The sequence below is a fragment of the Alternaria ethzedia genome (genome assembly GCF_023757985.1).
Source record: "Alternaria ethzedia strain BMP 0044 chromosome Unknown scaffold_1, whole genome shotgun sequence".
NCBI lineage: Eukaryota > Fungi > Ascomycota > Dothideomycetes > Pleosporales > Pleosporaceae > Alternaria > Alternaria ethzedia.
Genome location: NW_026056194.1, coordinates 1796497 through 1809313, shown reverse-complemented (window position 1 = coordinate 1809313; position 12817 = coordinate 1796497). Strand labels below are relative to the sequence as shown.

At 51.3% G+C, this 12817-nt stretch overlaps 4 protein-coding genes across 4 annotated transcripts; 2 read left to right on the top strand and 2 right to left on the bottom strand.

Annotated features, from left to right (window-relative positions):
* Positions 1-1103: 1103 nt before the first annotated feature.
* Positions 1104-2835, top strand: J4E87_000586 (uncharacterized protein; the record flags this gene model as incomplete). The annotated part of the gene is made up of 2 exons (XM_049372241.1): positions 1104-2286; positions 2354-2835. The coding sequence occupies 2 exons, from the start codon at positions 1104-1106 to the stop codon at positions 2833-2835; spliced, it is 1665 nt and encodes a 554-aa protein (XP_049238375.1).
* An 86-nt stretch (positions 2836-2921) lies between these two features.
* Positions 2922-5228, bottom strand: J4E87_000585 (uncharacterized protein; the record flags this gene model as incomplete). Its single annotated transcript, XM_049372240.1, has 3 exons — positions 2922-3776; positions 3827-3871; positions 4575-5228. 3 exons carry the CDS (start codon positions 5226-5228, stop codon positions 2922-2924), a joined length of 1554 nt encoding a protein of 517 aa, XP_049238374.1.
* A 1623-nt stretch (positions 5229-6851) lies between these two features.
* J4E87_000584 (uncharacterized protein) lies at positions 6852-9596 on the top strand (the record flags this gene model as incomplete). The annotated part of the gene is made up of 3 exons (XM_049372239.1): positions 6852-7719; positions 7779-8385; positions 8915-9596. The coding sequence occupies 3 exons, from the start codon at positions 6852-6854 to the stop codon at positions 9594-9596; spliced, it is 2157 nt and encodes a 718-aa protein (XP_049238373.1).
* A 151-nt stretch (positions 9597-9747) lies between these two features.
* On the bottom strand, positions 9748-11335 carry J4E87_000583 (uncharacterized protein; the record flags this gene model as incomplete). The annotated part of the gene is made up of 2 exons (XM_049372238.1): positions 9748-11204; positions 11260-11335. 2 exons carry the CDS (start codon positions 11333-11335, stop codon positions 9748-9750), a joined length of 1533 nt encoding a protein of 510 aa, XP_049238372.1.
* Positions 11336-12817: the final 1482 nt, after the last annotated feature.

Below are 12817 nucleotides of genomic sequence, written 5' to 3'. Positions count from 1 at the left end.
CTACCCAGACCCCTTCAAGGTCGCGGATTTTAAAGGCGTGTACCATTACGGACGAGACGCGATTGACAACCCTCCGCAAGCTCCTGCTGTAAGTCATGACATCTCTTGCGCAAGCTTATGCCATATCATAGAGATACATTGTAGCTGATAGCACATTCTTAGATGGATCTCAAGTTGTTGAAGTGGATGGACCATGATGATTGCGTGTGGAGAACGCAAGGTAACGGAGACGTTGGGCATGTAGTTTGTGGTGATTGGTTGGATATGCCCTGCGAGGTGGATACTTCGTACAACCAAGGCGTGTTGAACTGCCATGGGAGGTCTTTCCATCGTATGTACGCTTGTAGGTACTGAGCGCGGGTGAACGAGGTGCTGGTTGCAAGCGGGTCAACTTCGGGGTCGCGTCAAGGAAACTCGGGGGGCTGGTAGGCGCTTCTGATCGAGGCCCCACATTCCACAGCTTTGGGTACTCGCAGTATGCACATTGCGATGGCGTGGTTTGCATGACCAGATATCCTGTTCATTAACATTTCCATGCGCACCTGACTATCGCTTGCCAACCTTTGAGAATTTGGAGGACATGCCTTTGGCCTCGCGATTGGGGGAAGAAGAGACGTGAGCTGGAGCGTGCGCGATCATCAATGACGACATTTACTAAGCCCGGAATGGTTAACATGCATAGCCCTCTTCCCGAGGTCGCGAAGTGAGTTCAGTTTCGACCTTTTCCTCATCGTCTACATCTTTGCCAATTGTACTTTTCGAGTTCCCAGAATTCGCATACCCCGATACCCAGCGCACGAGTATCACATTAGTCGAGGTTAAAGTTTTGGCTTCTTCCGAGTATTCACTAGACTACGAGCCGAATGCGAGTATAGTATGATGCCGTATCGGTGCAGCCGAGGATGTCTTTTCGTCTTCGTCGATATGGTTGGTTGATAGTACCAAGTAGCAGGACATGAACAGGATGGTTATAAGGACGTCCAGAGCTTCTGGCATATGAACTTCCCCCTCACAATCATCAGTGTCAACACCGGATCGCTTATACTTTTCGAGCTTTTTGGGATAATCTTTTTCTTCTTACGACCTACTAGCTGCCTCGCGATATGGAAGCTCCTCTATTCTATTCGTCCAAAGGGCCAGAAAATGCTACCGCCTTCGTCAACGGACGAGTATACACCGTGGACAATGCGCAACCATGGGTTGAAGCCTTCATCGTCAATCCCGACGGCAAGTTTGAAGCTGTCGGCTCGAACGAGGAGATCAGAACCATTGCTAAAAGAAGAGGACTCGTTCAGTACCAACTACAAGAGAAATTTGTCATGCCCGGTATCCACGACGCTCATACTCACCTCTTAGCGGCTGGATGCCAGCGCACTGGGGAAGCACACGTCGGCTGGGATAGCACCGACAAGACCCTCGCCAGCAACATCAAGTCAGCTTCCTGTGCCTGCGCTTTTTCAAATGTCATGGGCAACTGGATTATAGGCAACTTTTACCAGGCAAGCAACTTTGCCGATGGCATTCCCGACAGAAAATACCTCGATGAGCTGTACCCCGACGACCCCGTAATCGTGCGCGAAATATCCTGCCATCGAATTCTCGTGAATTCTGCTGGGTTGCGTGAGATGGGTATCGACGACGACGTCAAGGACCCGCCTGGGGGTTTCTTCTTTCGTCGAACTGATGGCACACTCACCGGAGAGATTGTCGAGGCTGCAACAACTCCAATCTGGCGCGGTCTACGGCGCACACCACTCAGCTATGCCAAGACTGTCATCGAGTTTGCCATGTCTGAATGTCATAGGTATGGCATTACATCCGTGCAAGAGGCATCGGCCAACACCGTCTATCTACACGCCGTGCGTGAGCTGGAAGCGGAGAATCGCCTGCCTCTAAACATACACACACACATTGTTGCCGCACCGGAGAAAGCTCACGAGCGCGAGGAATCACTAGCAGCTCTGCTCAATGTTGCAGAAGCTTTTGAGAGCAAACATGTTCACACGAGCTTTGTCAAGTTCTTCCTCGACGGCGCTCCGCTTCCTCCACAGTCCACCCAATGCGATTTGAACGACCATGGAGCGCCCGATGCTAAGCATTTGCTGTTGAGCTACGACAAGCTACTCGAACAAGTTCTCAAATACGATGCTCGGAACATGACATGCAAGATCCACGCCGCAGGCGAGGGAAGCTTGCGGCTTGCGCTGGACGCCTACGAGGCTGTGCGAAAGAACAACCCCAACGGTCCCAAGCACGAGGTTGCGCATTGTAATGCAGTCCATCCAGGTATGTGAAGCCATCCCTGGGCATCCTTCGCGAGATCTTCATGCTAGCAAACTAACTTATGCTGTAGATGACATCCCACGGATCGCACGCCTGGGCCTTACCGCCGAAATGTCCCCGGCAATTTGGCACCATCCCATTGTGCAAGCAGCGCCCCATCTGCTCAAGTGGCCCTTCAACGATATTCTGGCTACAGGCGCTCGTATGACGATTGGCTCGGATTGGATCTTGACTCCCAACCCGAGTTTGTTCGATCCACTTGCACACCTGGTGGAGAGACTTGAAGTGCCTGAAACACCAGCCCATAAGGGATTGAACAAAAGGCTGGTAGCCGCTGCAACGCTCTGCCGTATGATCACGTTGGGAGGTGCAGAAGCGGTGGGAAGAAGTCGCACGCAGGGCAGCATTGAAGTTGGGAAGATGGCAAACTTCATTGCTGTTGACCAGGACTTGAGTCAGGGAGAGTTTGCTGGAGCTACAGTCTTGAAGACTTGGTTTGAGGGACGACAGGTGTATAGTTCTGTGCCGGGCCAGTTGGGGTTGAAATGTTGATGGCTTGGCCTTCTGTAGATTAGCCCCGCCATCAGCGCATTTCATTTCCAGCAATGAAGAGATCCGCAGCTTTGGCTATCCTCGCCTCAGTGATTGGCATCTTCAGTCTCAATCTTCTCTTCTTCATCGACTTCTCCAACCAGTGTGTATCCTTGAGGTTCCTTCACAGCCGCAACGAATATAACGCTCCCCACGATCAATGCCGCACCAGCGAACTTCCACCATCCCGGCTCCAGTCTCCATACAATCTTATCCGCTAACATAGCGAACACCACCTGCAGATTTACTATGTGAAGCGCTCTCTTCGAATCGCCGGTCATCAAGCTCGCTGCCAGGAGCCAATGCATAGCGAACCCCAATATGCCCAACACGCACACGAACAGCCATCCTACGGCGGTAGATGGGAAATTCAAGCCTTGTTGCTGTATGATGAGTGATGCCCAGCTGAGTAGCGTACAAATGGGCGCAAAGTATGCAACCGTTGTCATCGGGTGTACGTGCTCTCCTAGACACGACATCGTTAAGAAAGAGACTGCGCCGCCGAAGACACCGATAAGTGCCGCACCAATGGCCAGCGCATGTTCTCTAGGCGTATTCGTTATATGAGCGCTCCATGGCTGCAATACGCAGAGTACGCCAATGACCGCAATTAGAGCTGCGAGAATTTGAGCGACAGAGCAGCGCTGCTGACCTGGTAATAAGCCGAGGAGAAGAGCTGCGAGAATTGGCGCGAGGAAGTTGATCAGAGTCGCCTCAGCTAATGCGAGATAGCGCAGAGAGATGTAGAAGCCCCAGATACCGAAGAAACCCGCAACGCCTCTTACGACGAGTAGAGGGCGCAGCTTAGGAGGACCAAATGCACCACCGGGAATGGCTGCCGGGGACAGTAATATGTACGTCCACGACAGAATGGTGATGATCGACATCATAACAATGAGTATCTGGAGAACATTAGTATTTGCGTAGGTGGACGGGGAGCATATTCCCATACCTCGGAAGTACCGACTGTTGTGGTGCCTGAGCCGTCGCCGCTACGCTGCGTTCCCAGGATGCGTCCCAATGTCGCCAGGATAGTGGAGCATACTTGCGCCAAGAGCATGAGAATAATGCCGGCATTATTATGAAGGATAAGATCTGCGCTGCTCGCAACACCATGGATTTTATTTGTTATTGATGTAGCTGAAATCATGGTGTTGTGATGGGGAAGGTGTACGGAAAGCTCTCCGATGGAAGACGAGCTCGGGATGCAGGAATGTGAGACTTTACGTGTATTTGAAGTGTTTCACGCCTCCTTTCAGCACAACCTTCCCAAATGCGCAGCGGAACAATTCCTGTATTCTTTACCCTTGGTCGCGTTAATTGAAGAAGGAAATATGTGCCTTGAAACTCAACAATGCGGCTTTGGTGCGTTCTGCCGCACGTGCATCAACAAATTGCGGTTTGCGCAAAGGCTGCATCATAATGTTTTTGTTAATAGACTCAACAGGAGGCTATTCCATCTGCCTCGCACGCGGTTGATGATGAAGTTGAGCTTGTCATTTACTACCTCGTTAGCAAAGACGAGGGTCCGAAATGTATATCCAGCCCACTGCCGGTAACTGGACCCCAGCCATCTTTGCGGCATCGAGCAGGATTCTTACATGCGCCAGAAGGTTATCGCTAAATATGTGCGACACTCACTATGGCTGTGAATCTTCGCCGGTGACCCCTCATACCTTCTCTTATCCTTGACATCGAACCCGTCCTTGTGCAGAGTGCGTACTATCTTCCCATGCGTCCTTCGTGATGCGCCAGATCCACTCATTCCCAAACAACTTATCTTCTATTGCGTCAGCCGGAAATCCGAGCTTCTTGTTCATCAATCCCTTGAACGCAGTATTAGCATCTACACAAGCTATGTGTATCTCATCCATGCCCAGGACAGCAAAGCCATGATCAATGGCCATACACAACGACTCATAGCCGTAGTCTGAGCCACGATAACATGTGTCCAACATCAAGCCTGCGTCACCAATCAGCTTGCCATCAGTCTTTCTTATGCCAATCCAGCCCAAGCCGCCGGTACCGACAGTCTTCCCATCTATCTCGATAACGATGTTGGCACGCTGCAGTGGTAAATCGACGACCTGCCATTGCTTGATCAAATGCTCAATGGCGTCACTACTGTCAAGACCGGCACATGACTTGTCGTGCTGGACATTGCGATCGTCGGTGAAGAGTCGTAGGAGTGCAGAAGCGTCGTTCGTGTTAGGAAGGCGGAGATGCAGTTGGGGAAACGTAAGCGATGTGATACGTAAGTCGCTTTCACCTTCGGACGATAGATTCGTCGAATGTGTGTAGAAGACGGTACTACCGGTGGCGACAAGCGCAGGGTATTCAGTCCCTGCAGGCATGGTCTCGGGGTTTCAACGGGCTGGGTAACACTCAGAGAATCGGAGGTTTGCGCAATTGACTAGTGTGGTGTATGCAGATGGGTGCGCATACATCAGCTTCTCCGTCGATGCAACGTACGTTGGGCGTGATTGTGCCCGCCTCCGATGACGTGACGGCGTTCATCCGCGTTGACTTTAGGTATGATGGCAGCCAACAGATCAAGGCCCTGTTTGTTTCTGCTGAGTAGACTGACTGCTGACTGCGATCACAATACTTGCCGTAGTCGGTGAAGCTCGGTGAGGCTCCGACGAGGGTATTCCTGTGGGTGATGGTGTGCGGCACATTTGCGGCATGGGGCTTGGTGCCTCTACGCTATCCTGGAAATGGAAAATTGCACGTGGCCCCAGCTCAAACGTGAAAACAAAGGAGATGACGGCACCTGCATGCTTCAACACCACCTTCCTCCTTGTGCATATGCCGGAGTGGAGTGTATGCAAACATCATCTCCAAGGTTCCAGAGCCCGATAGGGCTTGCTCTTCCACCAAAAACATGCTGTGGGTAGCTGGCAAAGGGTTTTAGGTCAGCTCAATTCTAGCTTTCACCATCGTGCTGAAGCCTGGACATATCAGAGCTCACGACAACTTCAACGACGTACAACGTCTTGCATTACAATGTCTCTTCTCTGACCTTTGTACCAGGTTGTCCACATTGGGCTGACATAGTAGCGGCTATTGCACGCATGCTGGACGAACGGAGAGTGGCGGTGTCAGAGCATCGCTAGGTACCAGATTATCGCGTCGCCATCCCCAACAGACTACGTATATGTACACTCATTCGTTTGATGCCTTTCGCACGAATCCCGGGGTACCAGACGCCGTGTGATCATCGCCAAAATTTGTCTCGCGTTCGCATTAGACTAGAGATAAACTACTGCGCGACTATGCGTGGAACTCATTTCCTCTACACGACCGCTGTGGCAGTATACTGTGATTCGAAGCAACGTGGATGGTGAGATGGGTCACAGTCTTGCTACTATAGAAGGATTGGCTCTCGCCGCAAGGGTGTCGGCTCAGATGCACTGAACGCGCAACGCAGATCTTCCAGTCGCCACTTGCAAGACAAGATACACTTTCAAAGAGATCTGTCAATGGAAATTGTTGAGGCTAAACCTGTGAAACCGCCTACAGACTTCAATTGCGTCGCTTATCTGAGTATGTGCTTCGTCTCTAAGCATGTCTTTAGCTGACAGCGTACAAATCCTTTGCCGATGACGATGATGATGTTGAGGCCCATCTTGTGGCTTGCAGGGGGCTTCTGATTCAAAGAAGCATCGGAAAAAGTAAGACATAGTCTACAGACACGGCATCCACTTGGCTAACAGCCATGATCGCTTGAGGTGATGATGGTCGCGGTGCAGCTGCAGGAAGTAGACATGTTCCAGCATTTCCTACACCGCCGTATATAAGACTCAACCTCTGCGTCTATTCTAGCTAAAGCATTCTTCAGTATCGACCGTCTGATCCAGAGTACATAAGATCATTTTCCACTGCATCCCGCAAGAAGTCATTGCCTTCAATCCCAGCTTCTGATTACTTGTGGAAAGACTCAACCAGAGTTTAGCCAACAAGGTGGTCGCATCACTATGGCCGTCACAAGTTCACAACAACAGCGTGCGCTCATTCTTGATATCGGCGATGTGCTGTGTCACTGGTCTATCGAAAATCTCACTGCCATCTCTCCTCAAAGTCTCCACGCCATCACCCGATCGCCAACCTGGAGCGAACTGGAACGCGGCTGTATTAGCGAGACAGAAGCCATCCAAGCTATCAGCAAGGAGCTCTCTCTCGATCCTGACGCCATCGATACCGGGCTCATGGAATGCCGCAAGACATTGCGCGTCGACCAAGAGCTCACATTCCAACTCAAAGAGCTCAAAGCTGAGCTAGGTGACCATCTCAAGGTTTATGCCATGAGCAACATTGCCAAGGAACATTTCGCCTTTGTCAAGACCGTACTATCCGACTGGGATCTGTTCGACGGCGAGTTTTTGTCCTTTGAGGTTGGCATGACGAAACCTGATCTACAATTTCACCAGCATGTTCTGGATAGCCTCAACTTGAGCGACCCTTCTTCCGCGATCTTTGTGGACGACAAAGTCGCCAACGTCAATGCCGCCCGCTCCTTCGGAATTCATGGCATCGTCTTCGACTCCTCGACCGCTCTTATTCGTCAGTTGCGTAACCTTTTGATGGATCCTGTTGCCAGGGCACGCCGCTTCATGACCGTGAATGCGCACAAGCATACATCGTGCATTCAGGATGTCGCCCCCGTGATTTTTGATCACTTCGCCCAATTCCTCATACAAATTGAGTTGAATGATGATAGCGTCATCAGTCTCTCACCACCCGGCGCTTCCAACGCTGATGTCCAATCGGACATCCGACAGGCCCGTAGCCAAGCCAAAGCATGGAACTTCTTCAATGGCCCACCAGTCGGCACAACGAAAACGTGTAAGTAGAATCGATGAACAGTTGTGGTATATGTGCTGACTTCATACGCCTGAACCTAGACCCTGATGATGTCGACGATACAGCTCTCGCCTTTCTTGCGTTCTCTCCACCTGCAGCATCTGCCAATCCGATCTTGGACCGTATCGTCGAGAACAGGCACGATAAAGACGGTCTTATCATGATCTATCTTGGTGGCACGAGGCCCCGTGTATGCCCGTTCATTATGCTCAACGCCGTCCGTGCCCTCTATAGATACGGACGCGGCGCAGAAGTACAGCCCGAGCTCGAACACATTCGTCGCGTCCTTCTGAAAGGCGGTCACATCGATGGATCGGAACACTATCTTGCCAGCGAGACCTTTCTGTACTTTCTGGCGTGTCTCATCGAAGATAATCCCACTGCACCTGAGGTCCAGTCGCTACGTAAGCCAACGGTTGAGGCCTTACGTCAACGCGTCAATCGCCCCGGGGATTCTTTCGTCCTCGCCTCACGTGTCTTAGCATGCCAGAAGCTCGATGTGGAAACCCAATCTGACCTGGCATCTTTGAAAGAGTTGCAGGAATGTGACGGAGGCTGGGAACTGGCGTGGATATCTCGTTTCGGTAGGAGTAAGAAGATGATCGGGAACAGAGGAATACCTACGGCTTGGGCTATCAAGGCACTGGAGTACGAAGCCCAGCCATAGTTACACGAGAATGCTCTGCCGGCAAAAGGTCGACATTATAGAATAACACTTTGTGTTAAAATCATCTTATCACGGTTAACGGTCTACTACTGAACTCAGCTGATCCATCAACTCAAAAGAGTCGATACAATGTCCTATACACGGCGACGGCGGTACATCACTGTATACCGACAAAGATGTGCACCCACTGATGAATACCTACACTGCCGATTGACACGGAGGTGAAAGATGTACTCATGAAGGTTGTTCGCTCTTCCATCGCGCTCTTACTATCGCACTCTCACTATCAGTGACCAGCAGACAGATACAATCACAATTTTCGACATTCTAATCGCACCCTCAGCACCATCATACACCTCTCGGCCTTTGCAGTTGCACGAAATTAACAATGTCTACAGGATTTACTGGCGAGCGATTCAAGTACCCTGATGACGAATGTCTAACAGCGTACACCAAGGCTTTGGAAAAAGGTAGACTGCTGCATACACAGGCTCATTCTGACCAACCCAGCATTCCCCGGAGCGAGTTCCAATCCGTCTCCGACATTGAAGAGTGGGGCTATGTTCTGGATGTTAAAACCGACACCCGGATAGGGATTATGTGTTCGGCGCAACATGTGCTAGAAACTACCAGGAACGGCGAGACCTACCTGGCCACCGACGCCTGGTTTCTCAATAATATATATCTTGATGATGGCATGATCGAATCGGCGGCTAACTACGCGCCTCAGGCGTTGGCATCGGGCTTGGTAAAGTTCGTAGACCAGCCGGAGCGCGCAACGGTGCCTACGCTGTTGCCCAAACTATGCCACTGGAGCGACATGGCATACCTCACATGGATGCATGTTACTCGCACTGAATCGCCAAAGCCAGTGTTACGCACCGTCTCTCACTACGGTGACAGTGTTGCGTCTGAAATGGTAGTGCAGCATGTAATATCTGGAGTACAGCCGCGCAAATCTGGGCCTTATCTCGAATACGAGTTTGATGCAGACTCAGACGAAGCTTTAGCGATACTTGGGACGCCTGAAGGAACTGGTACCGCCTACCTACTGATACAACATCGGGAGGGGTTGGGTCGTCGGGTTGTCGACAAGATTGTTGCATCTCAGTTCGCTGATCCGGAATCTAGGCACTTGCAAATTGTGTTTCACATCAAAGATGCGGAGCAGGTAGATGGACGCGTCATGTAATTGAACTTAGTTGGTAGATCGACTCGTCATGTAATTGAATGTAGTCGGTTGCTAATTGATATTCGATAATTTGAATTTGTCGTCGCGCATTGTTCGGCTCACACAGTGCATTGACCTTCCACACTCTCCCTCTTGCATCTGACAACACGATCTAGTCATCTTGGCTTATCCTCTCCGCCATCACAGCCTGGTTCTTCTCGTTGGCATGTGCAAACTCCCTGTATCTCTTCTCTTCATCTGACTTGCTCGCTCTTACAACTGTTCGGTTCTCTTTGTTGAGCCCCATGCATAGCCTCGGGTTCTCGTAGAACATAATGTCGATTTGCTCCAGTGTACGTCCGGAAGTCTCAACGCCAAAGAAGTATGTGAGAGGTACAAAGGACGCGCAGACAGCTGCCCAAACCCAGAAGTAATGGCCGCGGATGTTGTCAAGACCGATCGGGGTGACCATGACGACCACGAAGTTTGACATCCAATGCGAGAATACGCCAACCGCTGTTGCCTTGTTGCGGACACGGAGAGGTTGGATTTCGGCTGAGTAGGACCATGATACGGGCAATATACCGAGAGTGAAGCAGTCGAGATACAAGAAGATGAAGGCTACAGCTGCTGCCGCGCTGGCAAAGCTGTTTTTCGCCAGACATCCGGCGATGATAGCCATGCATGTTGCGCAACCGGCTGACGAGCCCATGACTGACCATCGACGCCCGATCTTGTCGATATAGAAGTAAGGCGGCCAAGAGAACACGGCATACTGAGTGAAGGCCACGGAGGCAAGGATGAGAGACATGCTCGGAGAGTAACCGAGGTACTGCTGGAAGATGTAGGCGAGATAGTAGCACAGCGCGTTGATACCGCTCCACTGATTCATCATGTACGGGCCCATTCCGAGAAGAACACGGTGTAGATTGCGGGTCTTGGTGGCGTTGCTGAAGACTTCGCCCCAGGTGGGCTCCTCTTCGCTGCTCTCTGCCGCAATAGCGTCAAGAATCTCCTGGAGTTGGCCTTGCACTTCTTCGTCGTCCAGAGGCTTGTCCAAAAGTCGGCTGATAGTGTGTTTCGCCTCGTCGATCTTTCCACGCGATGCAAGCCATCTTGGTGTTTCGCACAGGAACGGGCAGAGCGCCAAGACCATGAGCGAGAAGAGGATCTGGCAAGCGACAGGAAATCTCCACTGCAATGAGCTTTCGGCGTACAGTGTCGCAAAGCACAGCCAAGAAGCGACTGCGACACCGATGATGATCAGAGCGGACTGAACGACGAGCAGCGAGCCACGGTTGTGCGCCGGCAATGTCTCTGACTGTAGGATTGGCACTGCAACCGTTGACAGCCCGACGCCGATACCACCAATGATGCGCGAGACAAACATCTGCCAGTAGTCAAAGCTGGCAGTTTGTATAGCAGCACCGATAACGACGATGAGGTTGGCGAGGATGATAGAACGCTTGCGTCCGATGCGTTCACCGAAGACGAAAGCCACAACGGCACCAAGCGCGCATCCAATATCGTAGATAGCGGTAACTAGTCCGGTCATCGTTGGATTCGGGTTGCCGAGGGTATCCTTGAAGCGCTGGCCACCCAGGATACCGCCGAAAAGTCCTTGATCATCTTCAATCGTGTTAGCTATCGGACCACGATGTAAAGTGAATTGCTTCAGGCTTACATCCGAAGAGAAGGAAGTCAAGACCAGAGGTCAATAGAATGACTGCGATGAGGCTCTTGCCTCTTAGTTCAAACATGATGAAGAAGACCCTGAACCCAATAGTCTGGCAAGCAGGAAGGGACTGCAGAACAATATGATCGTGAACCAAACATGTGGGCCGCAAACATGTATCCTTTATACTCGCAACCCCGTAGAGATGTGCACCGGCATCTCCTCATCCAGTTTAACGTCGATGCTTCTAATGTAGCGCCAGGTATCCATGTGGGATTTCTTAGCGGACCGTGTCCGGGGAAATTATGGATATGCGGGGAAGCGAATGCGGAGGTGAGAGATGTCAAAGCTTGCGCGAGAACAAGGCTTCGAGTAGGTACATTCATGGCGTTGCATCTGGGCTGAAGTCATGCTAGCTGGGCCGGCTGGGCGAGAATGCGGGGTTCCGCTTTAGGAAATGCCGCGTCCTGAGTGCGGAAGGTTTGCCGCGATTGAAGCACCAGGTGATTTCGCTGGTTCCTGTCAGCCGTCAGGATGAACTCCAGATAGCACAAATGATGACTCGTACTGTCTTGTTGTTTTTTGTTGATGGAATGTCGCATCGTACAAGCCTGGACTGCCATATCATCAGCTGTCAAGCCAGGGGTCTCGAAAACGTGCGAACGATTTCGCGATGCGCGTAGGGGAGGCTTATGTCCGTGATCAGAGCGTCGGATCGGAGTACTGCGAGGACAAGGGTGAATACCCGTGCATGATGCCCGGGCATCTGGGAGTATAGATAAAGATTTTAAGCTCCCTGCAAGTTTTGGTTGATAGAGATGATGGATTCGCTTTTCCTGAAATATCAACACGTCGAGTGGATTCGATATACGCAGATGAGAATGTGGAAAAAGACTTCGTGAGAGTATTTGATAAGTAAGAGTACATCTCAGGTATGTGTACCGTGCTTGTACATCACCTTCATGCCGCGGCACAACCCTCCATAATGAGACTCATGAGTATTGCCGCAAAAGATAATCTTGATGCTCGTGCTCCTTTCCAGTTCCACCGTCTGGTGGCATTCCCACATTTTCACGGAGCGTGTGGTTCTCTCATTCCAGCTCACCTAACATCTCTCTTGTCGCGCTCAAGCTCTTGGTATCTCCGTAGATCGCCGCGATCAGACTTCCATCGATTTTCGGGAATTCGCGTTGGAGCACTTCGACGTTATCATCATCATCGTCTTTTCTTCCTGCTGCCTCGTAACTCTGCATGACCTCAATTTGGTGAGAGCGGTCCTGTCCGGTGGGAAGTGCCATCTCCGTAGCTGTGCGACGAGGTGGTAGACCTGGTGGGACTTCGTCTTGTCCAGGGTAAGAAGACTGATTTGGATAAGAAGGCTGAGGCTGTTGTTGCTGATGGTAGGGTTGCTCAGAGAGTCCATGGGGTTGGGACTGCATGAATGGGTTGTGCGATTGGGCTTGGCTTGGCTCTTGGCTCCATGGAGAGGTATCCTGGTGTTGAGGGGGGTATTGCGCATACGGCTCTTGAGGAGGATGTTGGCCTAGCGGATTTGGGGGTGGCTGTT